Source organism: Protomyctophum parallelum (genome assembly GCF_964188405.1).
Source record: "Protomyctophum parallelum genome assembly, chromosome: 6".
Lineage (NCBI taxonomy): Eukaryota > Metazoa > Chordata > Actinopteri > Myctophiformes > Myctophidae > Protomyctophum > Protomyctophum parallelum.
The window spans coordinates 39258445-39284766 of record NC_139701.1 but is presented as its reverse complement, the minus strand read 5'-3'; the positions used below and the strand labels follow the sequence as shown (position 1 = coordinate 39284766).

The window sequence follows — 26322 nt, the reverse complement described above, 5'->3', positions numbered from 1 at the left end:
ACGTGAATCGGGATTTTATCAACTTCCACTCCTGAGTGCAGTGCCTGGTACTGGGAGTCTGGTGCAACGCACAGGTCCTGGGCCTGGTGAGACGTAGGAGGGGCCCGGTCAGGAGTCAACCCACAGAGCCTAGTCCTTCCACACGCCAGATTTTGGTTCTCCCAGAAATGGCAGAGTAGTTCCGGAGCAACGGATTGTGTGGCCTTGCTCATTCCCTGATGGACTGATCAAGGGTAGCTACTGGGACGTAAGTCTGGATTTGATCAACCCCGGCTGGGTCGCCTGAGTGAGGGGTATGATGTTGGAAGACCCGAAACCCCGTTGACCTCAGGAAACATCACTGAAGATACGTCCCAGGTGCATGCATGTGATGTATTTTTATTTATAGTTATTCTATTTATAGTGACTCATAGGAATAGAATAGACTATGTGACAACCAGGTATAGTCTGCTGACCACCGGAGAGACGGGTGACAGCCGGAATGTAGACGGCACCCGGGTGAGCAGTATGGGTTAGCGCCCCAGCCTGTGTCCTCCGTGAGGAGGAAGCCCAACAAACCTTGGTGAGGCCTTTAGGAGGGCCATTATAGTCCACCACTCCTGAGTGCAGTGCCTGGTGCTGGGAGTCTGGTGCAACGCACAGGTCCTGGGCCTGGTGAGAGCAGGAGTGGACCTGGTGAGACGTAGGAGGGGCCCGGTCAGGAGTCAACCCACAGAGCCTAGTCCTTCCACGCGCCATATTTTGGTTCTCCCAGTACTGGCAGAGTAGTTCCGGAGCAACGGATTGTGTGGCCTTGCTCATTCCCTGATGGACTGATCAAGGGTAGTTACTGGGACGTAAGTCGGGATTTGATCAACCCCGGCTGGGTCGCCTGAGTGAGGGGTATGATGTTGGAAGACCCGAAACCCCGTTGACCTCAGTAAACATCACTGAAGATACGTCCCAGGTGCATCCATGTGATGTATTTTTATTTATCCATAATGTATAAATGATGGATAACGGGTCAGTACAACGAGGCCTTTTCGTGGAGGGGTCAGATCAAATTTGGACTTAACTGTTATTCGTCTATAGTACTCTTATATATTCTCTAATTGACTTCTTGTAAATTAAGTAATGCTGATGTTTAACAATAATTTAACTCTCGACAGTTAAAGATCTATAAGGGTCCATTTGGTTACCAACTCCTCCATCATTTAGCTGGGGACCACCTCAAGGACCACTGGTTGAAATGTAAAACCAATGATGTACAAGTAGCCTTCATGATGGACCATGTATTGTACAGTTTTGAAATGGGACACATTTTGGTGCCAAAGCACCCAACTGAAAGAAAACGGGTTTATGTGTAGTAGTACTGTAGTTTGGTGTAAATTGTGACAAGCAAAAATATTAGTGCCGCGGTGAGGCGCTCCTCTTCAGCAAGATGGCTGCATTGCTGCGCCGAAATATGCTAATGTTACAATTCGTCGTACGGCGGTGTCGTGTACAAAATAATTATGCAGATCAACAAGCCCACAGCGCGTCACACCGCGGTGCCTTGTGAGCTTGTAGATTAGCACTTTATTTCGGATAGTGGCATCCTGGTCGAAATGACGCAAGAAGCCACAGTTTACGTTCAGTTCCACACACACACAGTGCTACGGGTGTTCACACACACATGCATTACACACACAGCTCCCCTCCCGCTCGAGCGCCTCAAAGCCCAGTTATTCTCTAGTGGACCGAACGGAACCGGTTCATCAAAGTAAGTACGAGTCGACAGTCGTAAAAAGCACACGCGTGCACGTATAATGTAATTGTTTCTGTAGGTTTCTTTTGTTGTTGTTCCCTAAGTAATGTAATGTACGAGTGTGTGTGCGTGTGCTGCTGTGATTATACCCCGGCGCTTTTCCTTTCCTTTCCCTTCCTTCCTGCATCTTGGGGGTTCGTTTTTTTGTCGATGCATTTTTAGGTACATTTTTTAAGTGCAAATGCCAGGACAGCATCGGCACAATCTTTGGACGAAACACGAGACGAGAAGAATACTGTGATGTATTTCGCTTCATGGTGTGAGTGATTGTTGTGTCGCTTTTGGGCTTCGGGGAGCCGTTGGCTCATTGCATTTTGATTTTCTTTTCGACATCCTCGTTGGTTTAGTTTGGTTGGTTGGCCCTTGTGTCGTGCTGCTGCCAGTCACCAGTCTCTACCTCCTGGCTGCACAGTAGTACACACACAAAAAATTGCGTGATTGGACTGGAGCAACAAGCTCAGAGAAGGGAAGACAACCCTGGCTTGTTGTGCGGGGAGGCTACGGGGCCGTTAATCGTTTTGGATATGAAAGAATGTGTGCATACACGTAGACCCTGGCTGTGTATGCTCCCTCTGCCCTGCTCTCTCCCTCTCTCTTCTCTTCCCCAGTGGGGGAACAATGCCCCCAGTGTCCTCACGCAGCGCAGCTGGACACAGCTGTGTTTAGCCCCGTTGCCACCACGGCAGAGGTCCGCTGCCCTGGTCCTCGTCTGGTCTGTTTGTTCAGCATCATGTTTGCAACTGCACTTTTTTTAGTAGTGGTGCACAGACTAGTGAAATCCCCAATGTTAAATTGTGGCCTCAATGTTAAATGGAGCCTTACGGAATACGGGGGTGTCCAGTTAGGATTTTTGTACACGCTCGATGCTACAAATAGACAGCAGGCTAAAGGGAATAATACTGTAGCCTACTTTAGTAGTGGTGGGAGTTTCTGTCCCTTTGGTATGGCAAAAGTCGTTCAAGGTACCGAGGCCCCCTTAAAAGCTCTGATAGGCAATATTAGGCATTATGCTAAACGGCTAAAGCTATCCCAGCAGTGGGGTTCTCGTTTGTCTGGCATATTCTCGTTATTTATTAGTTGCAGACTCACCCACCATGAACTGTCAGATTAATAGATTAGGTTTGGTCGTTGTATAACGCTCAGCTATGTAGGTTGACTTGTCCAACTTTATAGCAGGGTGCATAACACCCTGCTATCTGACCAGCAGAAGCTTACTGTACATCAAGGCTATATGGGTTAAGAAGATGCACCAGAAATGCGGTGATTGGGTGACCGTGTTGCAAGTACCCCTCCCTCTTTTACTATAATTTATTTGTCTGGATTGATCCACGTCCTCCATCTACCTCTCTACCTCCATCACTCTTACCACAGAAGTGTGTGTGTGTGTGTGTGTGTGTGTGTGTGTGTGTGTGTGTGTGTGTGTGTGCGCGCGTGCATGGAGACTCATGTCCATGATTCATTGGTCCCATATGGCTTTGGTTCCGGTGACTACTGGCTAGCAGTAGAGAAAGCGGCAAGCCAATTGCACAGCTAGCTGACTGGAATAAACATGTATTTCTTTCTCCCTGTCTGTCTCTCTAATATGTTTGTCTTTCTTCTGTCTGGATGTCTGTCTGTAGTGTATTTCTATGATCTGAATTCTCTCTCCACTGCTTCTCAGTCAGTCAGTCAGTCAGTGGGATCTATTATTAGTCATAGCCCTCTCATCTTCCTGTGTACTCTCATGCATCATCTGGCAGTGCGTACATCAGTGGCCTGTTAACCTTGTGGCCATCAGGAAATGATTGGGCTGGTGCTGGAGGCAATTCAGGTGATTGTTTGGGTCTGTTTTGAGTCATGATGCAACATCAGTGACATCTACCTGTGAGGAGGAGGAGGGTATCCATGGTTACCACTTACCACGATGTCTTCCCTGTGTCTGTGAGTGTGGGGCTCACCGTTCCCATTCCCATGACTGTGTCATATTGTGTGAGGGGTGTGTTTGGTCTGGTCTCTGCATGGCAGCAGTGCTGTGCTGAGCTGAGCGGTGTTCGGTGTCATTGGAGGTTTTCTATATTGCAGTGCAGAAAGTACAAGGCTAGCACAACATGATCCCTGTTAGGTTCTGCTCGTCGGTCTGTCAGTCGTCTTGACTGATTGGCTGGCTTGGCTGGCTGATTGTCTGTATGTAACAAAGCTCAAGCACAGTCTGTGGGCCTGTGCTTTACCTCAAAACCACAACACTCTGTCTGCATCTGAGTGATGTCTTCATCTCTGCTGTTCACTCACTTCAGACTTCTGTCTGTCTGTCTGTCTGTCTGTCTGTCTGTCTGAGTCACAAAGCTGCACTGCTGATGATGGGAAATGTGTGAGTGTATTTCTGTGGGTCCTCTTTTGAGTCACCTAGAATACTTTTTGCACGTGACGATGTTTGTCTGTCTGTCACACGTACAGAGCAGTATATCCCAACGGCTGTGTTTACAATGCAGATTGTGTTCAGAGTCCAGTGTGGGCAGTACATCAGGAGTACATGGCCCAGGACTCCTACAGTATCTCTCATATCATTCTATTTCCCCTCTCTGTTTAATTTACGTTCTCTCTATCTGTTTATCCATCACTTCTTTCCCTCTCTTGCATTCTCGGTGTGAAGTGCAGTGTGGATTTTCTCCAAACTGCTATCACTCAGCAGACGGAACATAATCTGTCTCTGATCTCAGCAGTGAGTCAATCAGACATAGGCTAAGGCTATACTGTATGTATATATTAGTCTGACCGCTTGACTGCTGTGTAAATGTCGCAGTTAATATATTAACATTCATGAGCTTAAAGTAACTGAACAAACAAACATTTATCTTGACTTGGGCTCACAATGCAGAACAAAACAATGCAACAATAAGTATAGTATACTACAATGAATGACATTACAATAGCAAAGTAATATAGAACCTGCAGTTATTCAGTGTGACTGTGCATAGACACATAGAGATAATTTTTATTGCAGTATGCAACAGAATTGATTATATGATTTAGAAGACACGATGATACATTATAAGTCCCCTGTCTCGAGGCTATGTAAGAAACCATAAATTTCTTGGGTATTATTGGGGACTATTGACACGACGACAGTTTCCGTGAACTGAACAGCTTGATTGCTCACGGCTGTAGGAAGGCCTATGCCTCTGTAGTGTAATGGGGAAAATTAGTAAAAGCTCCGTTCTGCATCTGTGTGCGTAATATTGGGTATATTACACCGCCAGCCATTTTGATACTCATGATACTGAATAATTTCCAGCTGGTTTGTTAAAAGCAAAGCAAGGCTAGAATATAGGCACATATTTCAAATGAATTCTATTCACACCAACGTGAAACAGTTCCTGCTGGAGTGCGGACTCATTAGGGAACCGACATACGCATGCACACAGGCACACACACGGACACACACACGGACACACGCACACACACACACACACACACACACACACACACACACACACACACACACACACACACTAAGCAGCGCACTCCCCATTAACATCCACATTGATATTTATTTTCTTTAGTAGAGGTAATTTCTATTAAATATTCATAGTGCCATTCTTCTATTACGCTACTTGTGGATTCATTTGTTAGCAGTGCGAGAGAGCCTTGAGCTTGTGTCGCTGTTGTTTTGGTGAAGGTCAGTTCTGTCTGGTCTGGCCATGTGCAACTGTTGGTCAGATGAAGAACAGAGACACAATGTAGCAGCCACTGTATGCCATATAAACCATGTCCTACTCTTACTTGTAGATCCAGAACCAGTCTGTGGGATGCTGCTCTTTTTCCACTGTGACGGAGTTCAAACCAGGGAAGCGAAGCAGCATTTTAGTATGGCACATTGTCTGGTGAGTCCCACATTACGCTGCCATTTCAGACTCATTTCGCATGTAATTTTTCAAATTTGCTAACATACAATAAGATTTTGAAATTGTTGCTTTCCTGCTGCATTGGCTAGTGTACAACTGTTACCAGTCACATTCAACATTAGGCCAAACATTTTCTGCTTAGGGGCATAACGGGACAGCTGTGGATTCACCTAGCTGACTATATTTCCCCACTGGCTGAATATATTCCATTATCCTTGTGGAATGCTCCAGGGATTCTGACTCACAGCGAAGAATTAGTTATGCTATTATCGATCAGACATAATGTAACATCCTATTTTCCAGTCCAGCATATGGCTGCAGCCATCAATTTGAATACACTTTGTTTACCTTATGCCTAGGAATAACAGTACGGTACCAAAATACCACAGTATTTCACAGTTTTACCCCCCACCTTCCATTTTAATTAAACGTACTATGGCTCATTTAGCATTGTAACATTTACATCAAAATATTTAATGCAAGAACACTTCTTACAACAGGGGGTCTTGCGACCCCCGCCTGAACCCCTACCCACCACCAATACAAATTAACTGCTATAATAACCTCCAAAACAGAAAATACATCATAAACAAACACTGAAACCAGATATATTCATTAAGGAAAGTTTATGCATGCACTATGTGTACTGTAAACACATATGCGCACGCACACACACACACACACACACACACACACACACACACACACACACACACACACACACACACACACTGGTTGAGCTGGTTGTTTTATTTTTATTTGGGGACCCCCCTGCCCCCAATAATTTCGGGACCCCCAGGTTAAGAACCCCTGCCTTACATAATCTCAGAATGTTTATGTAAGGATCCATATGAACGTATTTCTTTAGGACTGGTTATTGCATTTTTGGAGAGATTGTATTAGGACTGCCACTATTGATTATTTTCATAGCAATTATTCTACAGATTCATTTTGTCGAATAATCGGATGTGCCCACTTGTCCTAGGCGCCATCTCTCGCTAGTCTACACTATTAGCAGGGATACATTGGCTAGGAGTGGAAGCTACAGATTCCACCAATCCAAGGGAACAGCGTCTGCATTGGATGGGTGGCGTTATCATGTGCAGGTTGATTTCAGCCTTCAGCCTCTGCTCTGGTGGTGAAGTAGCTGGCATGCATCCACTTTCATCTAGCTCTTGTGGTGGTGATTTGCTCCAGATAAAGTGTTCTTGCTGGCTCTATTGTCACTGATTGCAGGTCTTGCTGTTGCTGCTTCCAGAACAGAAGCGTCTCCTGGCCCAGTACTGCTCTAGGAAGTACCAGCTTGATGGCATATTCAGTGCAACAGATATATAAAAAAATCCCAGCTTAATTTAATTGATTTGATCTGAATCTTCTTCACCGTCTCTAGAAGGATGTTGCTGGTTATAAGCAGGGTTTCAGAGCCATGTCGAGGGCGTTTGTGAATTCATGAACAGGGAGTGGAGCTGGCTAATATCCTCAAATGGTGATTATTGTATCTGGTATCTTGTTGGCATGAGATGAGCTCCTATCCCCAGATGAAATGGAACAGACAGCCTGCTGCTGCTTCAGTAATCCCAACACCATTGAGAAGGAGTTTTACCACGCTGTGGATCAGGGCATGGTCGGGGAGCTCCAGGTCTTTCCGATTTTTCTTGAGCTCCTGTTTCAATTCCCGTTTAGTGAAAAGACGTACAGTACAGGTGTCTGCAAGGCCCTGACTGCTGTCTGTACCCTCGATGTGACCTGGGGCTTTAGAAATGGCCAAGTTGAGGAGGTTGTGCTCAAAGCAGCTTATCCACACCCAAGGATGTGTGGGCCGGGGCGGCCCGGGCCCCCTTCAATGTTCCCCCTGTATGTTCAAAGCCTGTAGCATATTCTCTATCATCTCTGCGGCATGTGGTCTAAAGGGAAATACATTGTTTCAGACATCAGCTGCCAATCGGAGGAGAGAGAGAGAGAGTGCACTGTTAAAACTAATGGTACAGTTCACCGCCCGCCACTGCTGCTGGGCTAGAGTTCTGTTCAGTTGGTCACACTTCACTGTACATTTGGGGAATCTCTTTGCTTGAAAAAAGTAGATTCAGTTAAATAATCAAACACTTAGAATTAGATTGTACAGTGGGGCAGCTATCCTCTGCCTTCCTCCAGATTGTTTTGACCACTTGGAAAGGCATGATGTCTTTTGCTATAAATTATGCCACTGCATGTTTCCGTTCCTTTGCCTGCTTCTATATAGACCCATATTTCACACCCTCTGGCAAAAGACACAACTGTTTCAATATTCAAGATAGCCAGCAATGTGAAGTCAAGTGTCATGTTTAATTTCCCCCCTCCTTGCTGTCATGAGTGGAGTTGTGGATGGGTAACCCTGTACTGTAGTGGCATGCGATCCATGCATGTGCAAATTGTGCATTGCACAGTATAGGCAGTAGGCATGGTATTACAGGGAAAGGCTTACCGTGGTAGCTACTAGCTAGGACTAGGTCTATACCTTAACCCGGCACACATTTGTTTGATGTTGGGTGGCGCAAGAATATTGGGCAAGCAAGGTTAAATGTCAATTAGGCTCATCAAATGGTTTGAGACTAGATTACTAATACTCTGTAGTGTACTCATTCACCCCTTTCTCCTTCTCGTCTGTGTTATTTTTGTTGCTCCCTCTCTCTCCATCTTTCTCTGTCTCTCTCTCTTTCTAAGCCACAGAGGAGACAGGAAATGGCCAGAGCCATGGAGACAATTTTTTTTCAATTTCAAGTCAGCTGGTTTTATGAGCCTTAACCACTTAAGCTGTATACTTCACTATACGACAAATAGCCGATCTACAAGCTCACAAACCATGCCATTGTGACATGTTATGAGCTTGGAGATCTTCTATGTTTTGAGGGCTCCTATGTCCAGCTTTGAGGGTGTGTGTAAACGCAAACATTGTCCTAACACAAACATCAAATGCCATTCAAAATGAATGGCCAGTTTTGAGTGTTTGCGTAAACACAAACATTGAAGACGAAGGTGAGGACGCAAATTCTGATTGGCCAGAATGAGATGATGTACGATGATAAGAATGCCATCACTTAGTCACTTCACACAGGTGTGATTTTATTAAAGATTTTTCTTAAAGAAATTGGGAAATTCTCCCAAAATAGGGAGGTCGGTAAAAACATGGTCGCTCTTGCCAAAAGTTAGAGGCGACAAGCTGTCCAGATAAGAATATTAGTCCCTCACTGCTTCAACCAGCACATGCTTCAGCAATGTGCTTTAGCTCATGTGTGTGCTGCCACTTGACGTGTGTGTCTCATTGTCAGTCACAAGGCCATACCCCGGTTCCCCCCGACCAGAACAGTGGAGCTGTTATATCGTGTGTCCCCCCCCCCCCTCTCTCTTCCCCACCCCTCCCTCCATGCCCATTCTCACACTCATCTCACACTCATTACAATGGTGCCGCTCACTGCTCTCCTGAGTCTCCTCATTTGCGAACGGGGAGCGAGAATAATAAATGGACACGCACACTTGGGACCATAGCACACCTTGTTGAGTGTCTCTACCACATGCATGTTGTTGTTGCGCGTGTGTTATTTACTGGGCACACATGCATTTGGTGTTTGTGCGTGCCATGCATGCATGCATGTTGGCAGAGCTTTGAATGTGCGTGTGTGTTGTTGGCGTGAGCTTAACAGGCTTGTCAGGCTTGATGGAGTGCTTAAACTGAGACAAGTGGAGAGGAAAGGTGCAGCATTTTGCTGCCCGGCTAGTGTAAATATTATGACGTGTTGGCTCAAGAGTTGCACTGGTCCTCTCGTCCTGTCAACGACAGCAAGACAGACACACAACAGCGCAGTAAAATCCTCAGTGTTAATTTAACTCTGAATTTAAGTTCAGAGTACAAATGGGCTTACTGCTCGGCTCCATTTGATTCCAAGTAGTTGCTGTCGGGCAGAAACCTCATATCCATATTTTAACCTTTTTCTACTTCATCATAGGATCATACTACAGCGTCACAAAAGTATAAAAAATAGCATATCGGCCCGGACGGTTAAGCTCAACCGTCTGGGCACCTCTAGGCTGCTGAGCCTGACGGTGTGCCGCGGGTTTGACTCCCGATCCCGACGGATCCAATCCAATGCAGATTGGATAAGAGCAGACGGATCCAATCCAATGCAGATTGGATAAGAGCATCAGCAAAATTCCTACAAAGTCAAAGGATAAACAAACCATTAAGATTGAATGTATAATCACAGACATTTTCCTTCATAATAATGTCTTTATCAGTCTTTGCCATTCAGATGATTTTATATGTTATTACTATACAATCAATCATACTTGGCATAATGTGACATTTGTGAAGTGTCGTGGAGCATGGAGAAGTGGTTCACAGCTCCGAGCCTGGGGACCTAGACTACTGCCAGTTTTCTATTATTCTAGGAGTCTATGTGTAATTAACTGCCTAGAACCGTAGTAATTAATTACACTCAATTCCATTCATGGTATGCAGAAAATCACCTTAAGTCAAAATGGCAATGTTGTTGAGTCCCAAGGAGAAGCTTTGAGAGCCACCTGCATACATGTTTTAAATGAAACCCCAATTAAATCATCATGGTTAAAAACGTATTGTATTGTTTTTGAGGGGAGTACACCATAAACCAATCGCAAGTGCAGGTGCAAATAACAGCTTTTCTTACTTGGGTTTGGGTACCATGACATTGGACATAATTGAAAAAAGAAAACCCTTGCATAGAGGACTGCACTGATGAGCCCACAGTTTGGTAGGTTTCTTTTCCATGACTGCATGGTACTGGCTAAACTCTAGTGTTCCATTGGGCCATTGGGCACTGGTAATGTGTTTGGTATCATCTCTGTTGAGGTTCCAACTGTGAGCTAAGGCGATGCCAAAAGGTGATGTGAAATAAATCACTAACTGCAGACTGCTGATTGGTCGTAGCGTCATCGTGTCATCGGGACGTACTCTCCGATACAGCATGGAAGCTTCCGGATACTGTAGACCAGTGATTCTCAACCATTTTAATTTCAAGGACCCCCAGTTTGACGTCATGCATTAGGCCTCGGTCCCCCCATTTGACGGCACTATCTCTGTGACCCCAATTCATATTGTAAACTAGAAAAAGTGCCCTTCCGGGCACAGGTCTCCACCAGGTTATCCACAGATCCGTGCAGTTAGAGGTAAAAACACTTTTCGGCCAGTTATAGCGCCACCTTGAGGCTGAGTTGAAATTGTTCATGTGGCATTTCGTCCTCGGCCTAGTGGGAATGTGGGTGCACAATTTCACGGAAATCACGCGATGTGTTCATGATTTGCAGCATTTTGTTTGAAACTGAGCACTCCTGTGAACTTTGGAAGCCAATCTTAACCAATCAGGATGGAGTCTGATAAATCTGAAAGACCCGTTTCGTTGAATGGCTCTAGAGAGACTGTGTACCAATTTGCGTGATGTTTGGACAAAATCTGTAGGTGTACTGTGCAAAAACTTGTTTTGCACAAAGCGGCCTCCTGGTGGCGCTATAACAGGCCGTTCTGGAAAGTTTGGGGCAGAGGTTCATGGTTGGCATCCAGGGAGTGTGTGTGCAAAATATGGCATCGACCGGGTTAACGGTGGCCGAGATTAGCTGTTCACGGACACACGGACACACAAACGGACGGACGGACACGCGGACGGACGGAGTGCAAAACATACTCTCCCCACATGCCTTCGGCCTGGTGGAGACAAATATATCTTAATTTAACTCTGAGGGTGTACAAATGTGTACCCTCTCTGAGTTACAGAGCCATAAGGGTCAATTTGGTTCATACTTCATAGTTAGGGAGTGGGGACACCTGGTACTCAAGGACCCCTGGGGGTCCCTGGACCCCACTTTGAGAATCACTGCTGTAGACAAACTTTTAAACTAGCTGTAGTAATAGTGAAATGAATCACTGTTGACCAAATGTATGGCCTATTTCCCGCCCAATTATTTTGGGCGGATAAGTGTCAATTTGGGGGTCCTTGACATGAAAAAACTTAGGAACCACTCGACTAGAAAAACTTTCATGGCCATTGGACTGTGCATACAACAGCATTAATGGTATTGTGAATTATGTATTGTGAAACTGAAAGGTAATGCGTTCAATCCCAACAAAACCTGTTGTGTCATCAACAGCTGGCTACCCTGGCACAGCGTACCTAAATTAAAGACTGAGCCGCTTGCTTGCTTATTATCGGTCTCAATGAAAACACCTGCATTGAATGTTATGGTTTAAACTTTAAATTGTACAAGTTGAAGTATGGGTGTGTGGTCTTCAGGAAAATACATTGTTTACACAGTCCTGTCCATGCCACTGGTCAATTAATTGGTTTATTGACTAGACTAGAAGGCCCAGTTTGACATGCAGGGATTGGATTGTGTGAAGCCTGTTCCCTCCTCCTTCCCATGCCTCCACTACTCTTTCTCTTCCCAGGCTGCCACCCGTTGTTTACTCCCAGCCAGGCACTCCCATCAGGTAGAGAGGGAAGTAATTAAGAGAACATGGAAGGGAATAACAGAATAACAACACCCATCCCATAGCAGCAGGGACTGTTACAAGCTATGGCATAGCTTGTAACAGTCCCTGCCTAACCTACTCACTAACTCACTACTAGCACTTCCCTCTTTCCCCCCAGTCTAATAGAGTCAATACCCTTCGATCCCTCTTTCTCTCTCTCTCTCTCGCTCTCTCTCTCTCTCACTCAGCCAGTTTTTCAGGCTCTTCTCAGTTTGCTCACACTGCCTCTGGCAAAGCACTATGTTTGAGAAAGCTGTGTGTGTGTGTGCGTGTGCAGTGCACGTGCGCGCAGTTTGTATGAGACCTGTTACCCCACTCACTCACACACAACTGTGCTTGTGCGCATATGTGTTTTCGCAAGCAAATGCCCTGTGTGTGGACGTTCACACAAATCTCCCCCCACAGTCCTTTTGAGTTTCTCCTTTGAAAAACATACTTTTTAGAGGGAGCTTGTTCACACAACTGAGACTAGGTCATGTGTCCCGCCATCTCCAGGTATGCAGGCCCAGGCACGTCTGTGCATTTCCCAAACCGATGCTCATTCCCAGAGCTTTGTCCATTCAGCATGTGTTTAAGAGTGTCTTTTGGCCTTAAATACAAATGATATTGACTTACTGGACACAAGGGGTGAAAATTCAAAAAAGGCTAAAACATTTGCCTCTTGCCAGATGGCTTCTTTCAGTAAAGCGTGGTTTAAGTTCAACTTGGAAGGATGCAAAACTAGCTGGCTGACATGACATTTTTGTCTCTAAATGAAGCTACAATACGATTGAGCTTTTGAGGCATTTTGAGCCGATTGCACAGACGCGTTTCAACGATTGCATGCTAGTTGGCAAATGGTGCAATATAGTATTTAGTTAGACAAAGTGCTTTGTGCATTACATAATGATTCAACCATTCTCACACTGTCGGGTCTGTCGCACGTTTACACACCTATAGCGAAGAAGGCGACTATGCAAGCAAGACACCAACCTGCACCTCGGGAGCATTTAAGGGTTAAGCTGCTTAACCCTTAACTTAAGCATCTTGCTCAAGGACACACTAAGCCAGGAGAATCCACGGATCGATCTGGGAAAACTTCCGATTCCCAGACGGCCACTCTGCATTCTGGGCCAGAATAAAGATCATGTCGTGTTTTGTATGTGTGCCTGTGTAGAAAAAAGGTGGATGGACAAGGTTGGTGGTACTTGCCTTGGTATCGGGGTCTTAGATGACTGGCCAGAGTGAGTGTCCCATTGACACACTTCCACATCTGTTGCAGCAAAGCCAACAGCCTGCGGCGGGGAAAAGAGAGAGCCGCATTGTCCTGCGGGTCAACACAACAACACCACCAAGTTCCTTATTCACTTTTATCCGCATTGTAGTGCAGTTAGTTTTGAGTCAGGTTTGACAACAAACAGCCAGTACTGTTTAGGTTTAGTCTAAATGTATAACCTAATTAGCAGCTGTCTGTCTTGGCTCTAGCATGTTCTCTCTGTAGTAGTCTCTCTCTCTCTACTGTAGTATTGCTTGCATTCAGTGTGGTATAAACATACAGATCAAAGACGGGCATGCAGATAGAGAGAGCTCTGTAGTGTAAATGCATCAAAGGGCACTACGATTTTTTAATCAGGCTTCATTCTATCATTAATTATCAATGGAAATGTATTCCATTCTCTGGATTAAGAGCGTCTGCAGAATGCCTACATTGTATGGGGAAGCTACAGTTCCCGAGATCTATATGAAACATAACTGGGTTAACTCACATTCTGCACATTTACTATAATTCTATGGAATAAGAGGTGTCATCTGCCCATGAAATATAAATATCAAATCAATGAGCCTGATTCGACTGTAAGCCAGATATTCCTTATCACTGAGGTGGGAGAATAAGTAAATAAGTCCATTACATCTTCCCATCAGTTTAAATGTCCTTTACCAGTCATAGATATGTTACTGTTGTACATTACTCTATGCGACTGTGTGTGCATGCTTATTTACAGCTGGTGTTTCATTAGAGGCGTTCACCTTTTTTATAGCCTTCTTTATCACAGTTACAATTCATAGTGAATGCAAAAGTAAAATGATGACTAATGAGTGCTTATGTTTAGGACTTTGACATTACTTATAATTGGTCAGTGCTTTCCATGACATCGAAAAAATAATCATTTTGCATTTTTTTTTAGTTTTTCATAAAAAATCACACCAGTGTGAACCGAGTGGTGCTACTCCCGTCTATTGGTTCTCTGTATCGTTCCAATTTGTATCGTTCCAATTTCTTCTCTGTATCGTTCCAATTTCTTCTCTGTACTCTGGTGCCCCCTACTGGTATAAATAAGTAACATACCCGTGCTCACTTATACAGGTACCTACCTACCTACCTACCTAGGTACACGGACGTTGCTGGATGTAGGAGTGGTTGCACCACTCAAAAACCCCCACCTAAATCCACACCTGGTATATTGCTAAATGCTAAGCTAAAACATTTTTTTTAATAGATGCAAAATGCTCTCTTTGAATCATATTATAATTTGGGCACTGCTCATAAACAAATAGCCATGTGTGATTTTCAACTATCTTCCAAAAAGCAACGGGTACCTTACAGCAACCGCTTGGGTCATTGCTTTGGTGTTTGTAAAAGGGGTAGAAATTCTAGTGCACTGTTGCCTTTATCTCTCCCTTTTGTCCGATTCCCTTTTTCTTTGAATCATTCTTTCTCTCAGCCTTTCAACCGTTCTCTCTCTGCTTTGTCTCTCTTTCCTTGGCTCTCTCTGTGCCGCTCCACTGAACAGAGTGGAAGAACAATACGTACACAAAGTCAACGCTAGGATTAGGATACAATAAATATAATTCTTCACTGTCTGTCTCTACGAAGCCTGTCTGTTTCGAAGACATGCCTTGGACAGAATATGCACTCCCCTTCATTGCACATGCACGTGTAAGAACTAGCACTGTGTGTGTGTGTGTGTGTGTGTGTGTGTGTGTGTGTGTGTGTGAGTGTGTGTGTGCGCACGTGTATGCGTGCAGCCGTGCACGCACCATAATTGAGTTGTTCCAGAGCTGTAATACTATTGAGTGGTGTTCCTGACTGCCTGGAACTGACTGATAAGCTGCACTCTGGACCAGACCTCACATTTAAGCCACAGGTGACACCGTGCATGAGCACACAAACAAATGTGATGATCCTGCCAGCTGCCTCTAAATTTAGGCTGGCAAGGTGTGTGTGCGTGTGTATGCGTCTGTCTCCAGGTACAATCCCTTCTCACTCTGGCAGACATCATGTGTGTAAGCTCCGCTCAGATTAATGTTATTTAACCTAATAAGGAGGTAGAGGACAAGAACTCATGCATGAGTTCAGTCAGTCATCCTAGCTAGCAAACGTATACACACACACACGCACACACACACACACATTAACTATGCAAACTGTAACACCAACACAAATTAAACATTAACAAGCACATTGTAAATCATACACAACATCCATCCATGCATGCATATTGCGCACAGACGACGTGCACGCATGCACAGACACACACGCACGCTCGCACACACATGCACACACACACACACACACTGCAAGTAACCATTTAGTCCGTGCACACACCTGGTGCTTTGTGCAAGGTTAAACAAGGTGGAGTCACGTGCAGTAGCCTAAACACAGAGGTGCACCCCAAGCCCCCTGTCAGCTTCAAACGCTCAGAGGAAAATTTAAGGAAAGTGGGAGGAGGAGAGAAGCCCCAGACATGTCTCTCTGTGTTCCTCTTTCTTTCTGTCCCTCTGGCTTCTCTCTCTCTCTCTCTCTCTCTCTCTCTCTCTCTCTCTCTCCCTTTATTTCTCCTCTCAGTTAGCTCTTCCTTTTCTCCCCCATTCACCTTTGTCTTCCTACCCTGGCGTTTGTTTTCATCCCGTCCTCCAAACCAGACCCCCTCATGGTGATGTGCGGCGAGACGATCTTGAAGTGCACACACCTCCATTTCCGTGTTTGTGTGAAAACAAAGCGCTTTGTTTTCATAATTCTGTCTTTACAGTTTGGCTCGGCACCAAGAAATGGAGGATGTGCGTTATTTATTTATTGGGCTAACCTGAAGAGTTGGCTTTTGAGTGTGTGTTTTTTTTAAGGGGCGGCCTTGGGGTCCCCGGACCCCACTTTGAGAACCACTGGTCTATAATATTTGTTCATGTGTGGCAGGGCTTTATGTAACCGCCACTCCACCAGTTGGTGGGACTCTGTCAGTGACAGGCGTATGCCCTGTGTGTGAGTGACACTGAGACTATGTATAGTAAGTGCGTGTCATTGACTGACAGTGTCTGAGAGACATTGACAGCACTGTGTCAGCCGGCTGGCTCAGGGTGAGACTTTGTTGCTCGTCTTGCAGTGTTGTTCTTCACACGGCAATGCTGACAGCGTTTGGAGTCTGAAGGGAAGAGGGGCAGCGAAGAGGGGCAAACATGGAAAAACACAATCGGGCTTTTGCCATCCAGGGCCCCTGGATTGTGGAATGACCTTCCTGAGTAGATCAGGCTAGCAAGATCAGTGTTCCCTTTTTGAATCACTTCTTTAAAGCACACTTCTTTCTTAAATTCTTGCACACTTTTATTCCTTTTATGCTCTTTAGTTGTTTCTCACACAATTCTTCCATTTGTTTTTCTCTTTGAAGCTGTGCTCTCTTTTTTTTAACAAGTTAATCCCTATTTCATACCGGTACCGGTAGCTGTACTGTGGTCTTTCACAAACATAGCCCGATCTACAACCACACAATGTGTCACAACCCTGTAATTTTATAATGCATCGTCTCTTTCCTTTACCCTACCTAATGTCCAAAACTGTTAACTTTTCAGGATTTCAAATTCAAAAGTAGCAGATCTACACGCTGTAGTATGATCAAGTAGGGCAGTTAAATATGGAGATATGATGTTTCTGCCTGACAGACGATATAATATAATAAACAACTCTTCTCTCTCCACTGGGAAACATTTTAAACATAGTCCTTCATCATGACCCTCATCTCTCTCTCTCCCCCAGGTGAGAGTGCGATGCTGAGGAGAGGTTCCAGAGAGTGAGGCCATGGGCTGTACCTCAGCCAAGCAGGTGTCTGCCGTGCCTAACGATGAAGAGGGACGCGGTAAGGCCTACAGCAACGGGGACCTCTTCACTGGTCAGTGTGTGTCCGTGCAGCCACATACTGTACCCACTGTAATGTGCATTACACACACGGCTCAACTGCTGTGTGAAGTCATTTATCTTGTATATGTTTTTTATTTTATTTTTATTGCAGGACATAACCCTGTTAAGTTCTCCATACCAGGTGTTTATTGTCAATACCGCGGTTTTTATGGCGGGCCATCAACGCTGACCCTGGGTCTACCCCGGGATAACGGGGCCGTACCCAGCAGTGTGGCGCCGCTGCGTGTCCTTTAGTGTCCCTTGTTATCATCACCTCAGCGATGCATGGAACTGGAGCGAGTGTAACGAGAAAGAGGGAATATGAGGGCAAGTGGGATGTGCCCAGTAACTCTGAAGGCCCTGACACACTGAAAAAAGCACCAGAGTGGTGCTCGCAGCGTCAAGTTCGGTCACTTCATCACACTGAACCTCACAGCATTTCTTTTTACATTTGGTTGCACCACAATTCAATTATTTGAATCCACGCTGCACTGAAATCAGGGATATACAGGGGGAAAAAATGCACGCTGCGACCGTTGTATATGAAGCTCTGTCATTCCGTCTTCCACTCTTCTCTTGGTCTCTCTGTTCTGCATGCACTCTGACTCTCCTGAACTGAAACCACTTTCTATCTTTCTGGATTATCTGCCGATGGACTTATGTTCCACAAAAGAGACTTTAGAACGGGAAGTCTGACACAATTTACGCATCCTACGTGGGTCACATTCTGAATGTCCACAGACTCGTTTTATATTGCGTCAAATAATAACTGTTCCAAAAATAATCTAATGAGCATGGCGGTTTTACTCTTATGGATATGAAGCATCAACTGACTGATTCGCCAGAAACAGACAACAGACAAATATGGGTGACTGACTATCGTAAACGATACAGAGCCACCTTCCTATATAGACAATAATAGACAATATCTTCCATTTATTCACCTTGTGTTTTGCGTGTGTTTCAACGCTCCAAAAACGGTGCTCTGAAACATAGATGTGACAACAGGCACTTGATACCTCCAGTGTAGCTAGCTACAGCCATCTTAAACAATAGGTGGGTTTGATGGTGATGCAAGCGGTCTGATGCTTTCAGTGTTTCAGGGCCTTGAGATTGTCATTGTACCCAAATGAACCCGTAAGGCAGTGGTTCTCAACCTGTGGGTTGGGACCCCCAGGCCCAGGGGAGTCGCCACATGATTTTTGGGGGTCCCCAGATGACAGTGAAGTGACAATTTAAGACCCTTTTAATACCTCAACAAAAAAAAGAAAAGACCATTACTGCATCAACAGTGATCAACAAACTATACTATAACAAATGGTCAAGCATTGGCCAAATTAGCCTTTCGCTAAATCCCACCCCAAAAAGCGATTGTCCAATGCCAATCCAAATAGTTTAGCAACTGTTGCTATGCAGGTCAAGCTTTTGTTACCTCATAGCTGTGAGCGACTGTGGCTCAGGAGGTAGAGCAGGACGTCCAATGATCCGTGGGTCGGCGGTTCGAATCCCGGCTCCTGCTGTCTACATGTCGAAGTGTCCTTGGGCAAGACACTGAACCCCAAATTGCCCCCGATGTGCTGGTTGGTACCTTGCATGGCTTCCGTCGCCATCGTTGTATGAATGTGTGTGAATGGGTGAATGTAATGCACAATCTATGTAAAGCGCCAAAGCGCCTTGAATAAAGGCGCTATATAAATGCACCATTTACCATTTAGCTGTCAATGTTATTTTGCATGGCTGTGTTGTTGAACATATACACGGCTTAATGTCGAAAGTTAAACGACTGACCCACCCAGGTGATGGTAACAATGGCAACAATGACCGTAGTCTTACCATGCAATATGAAAACTCCTGTCGGGTGTTCGTTAAAAGTTGATTTCTCCCTCTGTCATTTCCTCGTATTTCTAGTTTATTTATTGTCATGCAAATGTATCCAGTGCATAGCCTACTGCAGGCCTGGTTGACTAGATTTAGAAGACATTTTGATGCTCTTGCTACTGAAATGATCGATTGTATTTACTAGTCCTTACCCGTTGTGAGATATTTCCCCCCCCTTGTGGCCGTGAAGGGTACTGTGCCCGGGTGCGTTTGTAATTGACTAATAAATGAATTAATAATCATTAATGTGTCAAATCGAAAAAAGGGCTTCGTTACGCCCTCCATATGCATATGGTCAATGCCTGTGTGAAAAGTGATGCCTGTGTGGGAGTGATTGGTGCAGGCAGTAAGGAGTTACGGCACTGTTTCTGACAGACAGACAGACAGACACACACACACACACACACACACACACACACACACACACACGGACACACAGACATTCGGTTAATTATAGTATGATATGGAGAAATCCCGTCATTTAACATGCATCTCTATGGGGGAGAAGGACAGCTTGCCCTGTCTCCTCGCTGCTAACGTGCCTATTGGACAATGATGGGTTGGGGAGGGACTTAGCGAAGGGCTAATTGTGGAACAGAGTCCAACAATTGAATTCCCCAACTCCTACAATTCCAAATGCTTGACAGGGTGGAGGTTCCCCAGTTCTAATATGATTATTTTGAGGGGTCGCGGTCTGAAAAGGTTCAGAACCACCGCCATGAGGGATAATCTGTACACCCTCAGTTAAAATGGATACATTTATCACTGAGGATTTTACTGTGTATCACCATAGAATACAGCGAGAGAGAAAGAGAATAAGTGAGTTGTAGTGAAAGAGGCAGAGCATAATGTTGAGAATGTGGATCTAGTTAGCAGCATCAATTATAGCTGTCCGGGTAGCTTTGATATGCAGTTGCATAGAGAGAGAGAAAGAGAGGAGTGGATGAGGCCCAGAGGGATTAACAGATTAAGAATTAGGAGCAACACTCTGGCACATACTGGAGGTTCTCTGTCTGTCTGTCAATCTGTCATGTTTGTCCTGTCAGTTATCTCTCCCTTCCTCTGACCTTTTGTGCTTTTTTGGACTCTCATGCCCTCTCGTGTAGCCTCACTCCCTCTTTAATATGTTCCCTCGTTGGTGTTGTCTTTTTCCCCTCTGTCTGTCTGTCCATCCGTCCATCCCAGTCTCTCCCTCCAGCCCTCCCTCTCTTGTTACGTATCTTGTTTCTCTGCTCCTTTCTTTACTTACTTAAACCCTATATACTTATGGTCCACTGGGGTCCCACTCCCCCAGGGGTCTGTCCTTTGCCCCCTTAATTTTCTCCCTCTATACAAAATATACTTTGATGTATAACAATAAGAGCGTCCCTCACTTTCCTTCACTTCACCAGGCATCGGCGTTAGCAAGCTTGTGAGTTTGCTATCTTTGTCGAACGTTTGCCTATGTCGACATGCCCAGAAATGGGATGCAAGGATGCTAAGAACAACAGAATGGGGCAATAGATGGGAGAAAGAAATGGTAGGAGGAGAGGAATGTGTTCCTTCAGAGGAAATAAATGAGGGTGATGTGTACTGAGGCTGTCTCTCTCTCCCTCTCTCTCTAAATGTACATGTCCTCTTCCTGTACCCTGCTCAAGGCTTTGCACCCCCCTCTTCTTGTTGTGTATCTCCCCCTCCCCTCCCCTTCCGTTCTCTCTCTAACTCCCAGTGTTCCCTCTCTCCACTCGCTCTCTTCCTCTTGTCTCCAGGCACAACATTAGGTCATGGCCTTGTGTCCTTCCTGCACCCCCCCCCTCCCCCCCCCTCTCTCTCTCTCTCTCTCTCTCTCTCTCTCTCTCTCTCTCTCTCTCTGTCTCTGTCTCTGTCTCTGTCTCTCACTCACTCACTCACTCACTCACTCACTCACTCACTCACTCACTCACTCACTCACTCACTCACTCACTCACTCACTCACTCACTCACTCACTCACTCACTCACTCACTCACTCACTCACTCACTCACTCACGCACACATTGTGTGCCTTCTGTGTAGAAGTTTTGCTTGCACTGTTTTTATGTATTTATTTTCTTTCACCTGTCTAATATGCAGATGGAAATGAGCCAGTATATGGATACTTCTGGGTACAATGCATCTTTTCTCTTTGCTTGAGATGAATGTATTTTGTCATGGTCCCTGATACAAATGAATTAGAAATGAAAAGGTATGGGTATGGGTTGGTGCCTTCAGATTACTGTACCTTGCTTAGAGGACACTTGCTGGGGGCACAGTGGAGTCGCCTCAAGCTAGAAGGTCCTGGGTTTGATTCCCACTGGGGACGATGTGGTCACTGGGGGCGTGTTCTCTCCTCCGCGTCATCAGTGCCCATACCCGAGGCAGGGTTGGCGAAAGGGCCTTTCTGTGTGGAGTTTGCATGTCCCCTAGAGTAGGTACCCTCACAAAAAACATGCAGTAATCCTGGTCTCTAAACTACCTCCCCCTGGCCAGCCGGGGCGCCTGATGGAGGGGAAAGGAACTGGTTGGAATAACATGTTCCTTCCAACACGCTACGACGTCCAAAAATCATGGCAGTTGAATACGAATCGTGTTGTTATAAAATGCTTTTGTAGTCGTCTCAAGTTATACAGTAGCCAATATAATTTCAACCAAATGACTGGTTGATGAATTGACTGCTTAGGACCATAGGATGTTTTTTGTGTTATCATTTTAGCCCAAGTGTTTTACTTTGTTACTTTTACTTGTAACTCTATACCTCTGTGTTGTTTACATTTTTGACTAACAAAGTATTCAATCCACCAATCATAGAAATACGAGCGTGTGTATTTTGATGGTGTTCAAAGGCATTCCTTTTTCTAAACAGCCTGGTATACTGCGATACCGTGACAGTGTGACACTGTCCCACTCCCAACTCATGGTGTGCGTGTGTTGGGTTCAGGAGGACTGTTGACCTCATCCTCATCCTCATCTTGCTTGGCCGTATGATCAGAGATCTCCACGTACGTGCGTGCGTGCGTGCGATGTGTGCGTGAATGTCATGTGCAGCAAGGGCTTATGGACAGAGCTGACTACAGGGATGTCAGAGAGATTGATGGACAACAGGATGGATGGACAGGTTATAGCTCCAACTGTGAGAGAGAGGATCTGTTTAATGTGCTATCCTTTTTGCATCATTGTATAACTGTACCCACTGTTTTTGCAAATTGTTCAATCAAAGTATTCAGGCAATCAATGGGCTAAAACTGTGTGGAAATAAAACGTAAAGCTTCACAGAACCAATGCAAAGACAGGGTGGTCCCATGTGGACGGTATCAGTTCAGGACTGGGTTTCAAAGGAGTGCATTAGACATTCAATTTTGACACCTTGAATGTGCCAGAATTTTTTTAAGATAATGGAGCCAAGCAGATTGGGTAAATTTTACTCTGAAAAGCTTTTTTTTCCATTACCCCACAAAATCGGGAGGCATAATCTTCCGATACTACCTCGTGCTGTCACATCTCATCTCTCTTTAGAAGCGTTTATATTCCACCAGCGCTCCTCCAAAGTTCAACTGCGGTGGAAATTGCTTTTTTGCCATTCACACACACACACACACCCACACACACACACACCTGTGCACAGTCGCACACGTACACACACAGTCGCACATGAACACACACACACACACACACTAGCTGGCTCAGTTTCTTTACCTGTGTATTTCTTGTGAAAGAGTGGTGGAAACTGGGAAGGTGTTCTCTGCCCCTTGTATCAGACAGTCAGACTGCTTAACTCCTGTGTGTGTGTGTGGTGGGGGTGCACGCCTGTGTCTTGTGTTTGCGTGCGTGTTGTTGTATTGTGTGAGTCACTGTGTCTGTGTAGCCGTAGAGAGCTGGAGAACTGCTCCCATACACTAGAATGTGTGTGTGTGTGGTGGGGGTGCACGCCTGTGTCTTGTGTTTGCATTTTGTTGTATTGTGTGAGTCACTGTGTGTGTGTAGCCGTAGAGAGCTGGAGAGGTGCTCCCATACATACACTAGAGTAGACTGTGTGTGTGTGTCCAGTTGTTGTAGCTGCTTGCTATGTCATACACACCTCTACACCTCCACACACACAACGCCCCACCCCCTTTAGTCGCTCTCGCACAATGGCCGGAAAGGCCGGACTGCCTTTCAAAAACACTGGAGTCTGTAAAGAGAAAAATAGCAACACTTCCACAACGGCATGTTTTGGATGTCTACGTTAATCATCACGGTAGTGAAAGTGTGGAAACTGCGCGTGTGTGACTGTGTTCTGTCTAATGCGCCCGTGGGGGGGTGGGGGGCATATGTTGGGTTCAGTTAAACAGATGTGATACAGTTTCACTGTTTATCTTGGCCAACCCCGGTCTTTCTGTTTTGCCGTTTCTGTGCGTGTGCACATAATAGTGTCATGTAATCCGTAATCCCATGTAACCCGGTGGTCACTGTTGCTTTCCCAACACCTCTAGTGTGAGTGTGACGTGTCACTGTGTTTATAGGTCAGCTGAGGGTTAGGTCGCTGGCCTTCTTGTTTTCAGTGTGTTTTGTGTACGAAGCATAAGTTATACTACACAAACATCAGATTTTTGTTGTGCGATTTCAGTGTGTTATCCCCTCAGTGACGCGCGGGCGTGCGTGTGTGTGTGTGCAAATGTCGTGTACAGTGAGGGCTTATGACCAGAGCAGCTTGTCAGAGAGAGTGATGGACAGCAGGAAGAACAAACAGGCTTGCTAGTACTGTGAGAGAGTGTACACACTGAGTGTAAAGACTCTGACACGCTGAAGCCGCCATTGACACGCACATCTGACACGTGTCAAAGTTGGCCACTTGTTCACTTTGGGTGGGAGAACTGGAAGCGTCAAGTCTCTATGAACGCCACCACAGTTATTAATCATTTTATTCGCAGCGACCCACATGAAACGAGGGATGTGCCAAAAAACGCACGCACGCTCGTACTGTTGTACGTTGCGTACAGCAATCATTCCGCCCGTTTTTCACCTTCCACCAAATTGAAGCTGTTCATTAGTGTTTTTGAGAACTCTGTCATACTGTTTGCAGCAGTGTTTTGTTTATGCATACATCGCGCGGACACTGCCTATGGGCTCTGTTGTCACGGTTACACAGTCTCCCGCACGAGTCCGCAGGCTATATGATCTGTAGCCGGTGGGACCTGGGTGGAGCTACCTTTGGCTTTGGGGCTACAGTATATCAGAATCAGAATACATCTTTGTCACATTACATTACACGTGAGGTGGGTGAAATTATTTGTTGTGCAGGGTGGGGTCATCAATGCAGTTAATAAAAGATATAGAGAGAAGAGCATAAATAACGTGCATAATACTGTATATCACTATATCATTGGTGTAGGGCAGAAACCATGTCTATGTTCCAACTTTTTGTGCTTTTTTGTAAATTGATGTCCTACTTTGATCATACCACAGCGTCACGCAAAAGCGTTTCGAACTTGCAGATCTGCTATTTTTTATGCTTTTGAATCGTGAAAAGTACCAGTTTTGGACATAATGAGGTTTTTCCACCCGACAGAGACGAACCATATCATGGCCCCACGGCGCTCCTCGCACGCAGCGCTTATTGACACGCCGTGTTATTAGCACTAGAACTAGTTAAGCCCCAGAGAACGTCAACATGGACTTCTCATGGTCGTGCTAAACCAGTGGTTCCCAAAGTGGGGTCCGGGGACCCCCAGGGTTCCCTGAGGGAGTTCCAGTGGGTCCCCAGCTAAATGACAGTTTGGAACCAAATGGACCCTTATGGGTCTGTAACTCAGAGAGTTAAATTGGGGTTCCCAGAGATAGTAATGTCATTAAATGGGGGTCCGTAGGAGCTTGCATGTTCTCCCCGTGTTCCCTAGGGTAGGTGCCCTCACAAAAACATGGAGTGTAATCCTGGTCTCTAAACTACCTCCCCCTGGCCAGCCGGGGCACCTGATGGAGAGGAAAGGAACTGGTCGAAATAACGTGTTCCTTCCACGCGCTATGTCCGTCTGGGGAAACTCCCCTGTCAGGTGAAAAGAAGCAGCTTGGACTCCTCATGCATAGAAGGAAGCATGAGGTCAGACTTCTGCCCCCCCAGGTTGGCAGAGGAAGTGTAGCACCCAGGATTACATTGGATAATTGACACTGGGTGAAAAAATGGGTTGCAAATCGTGGGATAAAAATTAAAAGAACAATAAAATAAAAATAAATGGGGGTCCGTAGACTAGTCCATGTCAAACTGGGGCTCCTTGAAATTGAACGTGTTGAGAATCACTGCTAGAGCTGTAAAAACCTCTCTTATGGGGGTCCCTGGCATGTTATTTTTAAATGGGGGTCCACAGGCTAATTGGTGTAAAATTGGGGGTCCTTGACATGAAGGGAACCACTGCTAAACGATTCAATGTCAGGTCGCTAAATGAGCGGGTTGTGTCAGACTCGACCAGCAGCGGGATCAAATGACCGGTGCTTCCTCTTCCATGGCTAAACCATGCATATCGTTGCTGTCGGGGTGGAAACCTCTTATCTCCATATTTTAACGTTTTTGATCATACTCCTGCGGGGTCACACACGAGCAGATCCACACGCTCAAGCTTGTTGATCTGGTACTTTTGCTATTTTCTTTATTTTTAATCCTGAAAAGTAACAGCTCTGCACATGCTGTTTTGGACATGCTGTATGAGGGTTCCGCCCAGACCAGAGCCCTGCGTATAGTTTGGGTTTTGCGCTCATCTCCCGAGTGAGGACTAGTATGAAGTTAAGGTTGAAAAAAATGGGTGAAGTGGTCCTTTAATAAGAGGATGACTCCCATGCACAAAGACACTAGTAGGTATACAAACACAGAAAATGAGCTGAAATAGGAGGAGACACACAGACACACACACACACACACACACACACACACACACACACACACACACACACACACACAGTAGCTGTCAGCACCTAAAGGTCGTCCCAGTGCTCTAGTCTCTAATCAGAGATGTGAAAGATGTCCACATCACAAAATCACTGCTTCTCAAAATAGAACTCTCCTTTCATCTGTCTCTCTCTCTCTGTCTGTCTGGCTCACTCTCCCCTCCCTTTGTCTCCTGCAGAACTAGCTGA

The 26322-nt window shown here is 45.5% G+C and overlaps 1 protein-coding gene across 4 annotated transcripts in view; it reads left to right on the top strand.

Annotated features, from left to right (window-relative positions):
- Positions 1-1620: 1620 nt before the first annotated feature.
- The window catches only part of LOC310860989 (uncharacterized protein C1orf21 homolog), a 40244-nt gene continuing 15542 nt past the window's right edge, over positions 1621-26322 (top strand). The window contains exons 1-3 of one of the 4 annotated variants that reach the window (XM_083768226.1): positions 1621-1741; positions 5552-5646; positions 17208-17307. In XM_083768226.1, the coding sequence (XP_083624352.1) occupies positions 17250-17307 (58 nt within the window). In that variant the 5' untranslated portion in view covers positions 1621-1741; positions 5552-5646; positions 17208-17249. Of the gene's footprint in view, positions 1742-1914; positions 2046-5551; positions 5647-17207; positions 17341-26322 lie in introns of those variants that run through there. The other 3 variants (XM_083768227.1, XM_083768224.1, XM_083768225.1) reach the window with 3 other exon arrangements.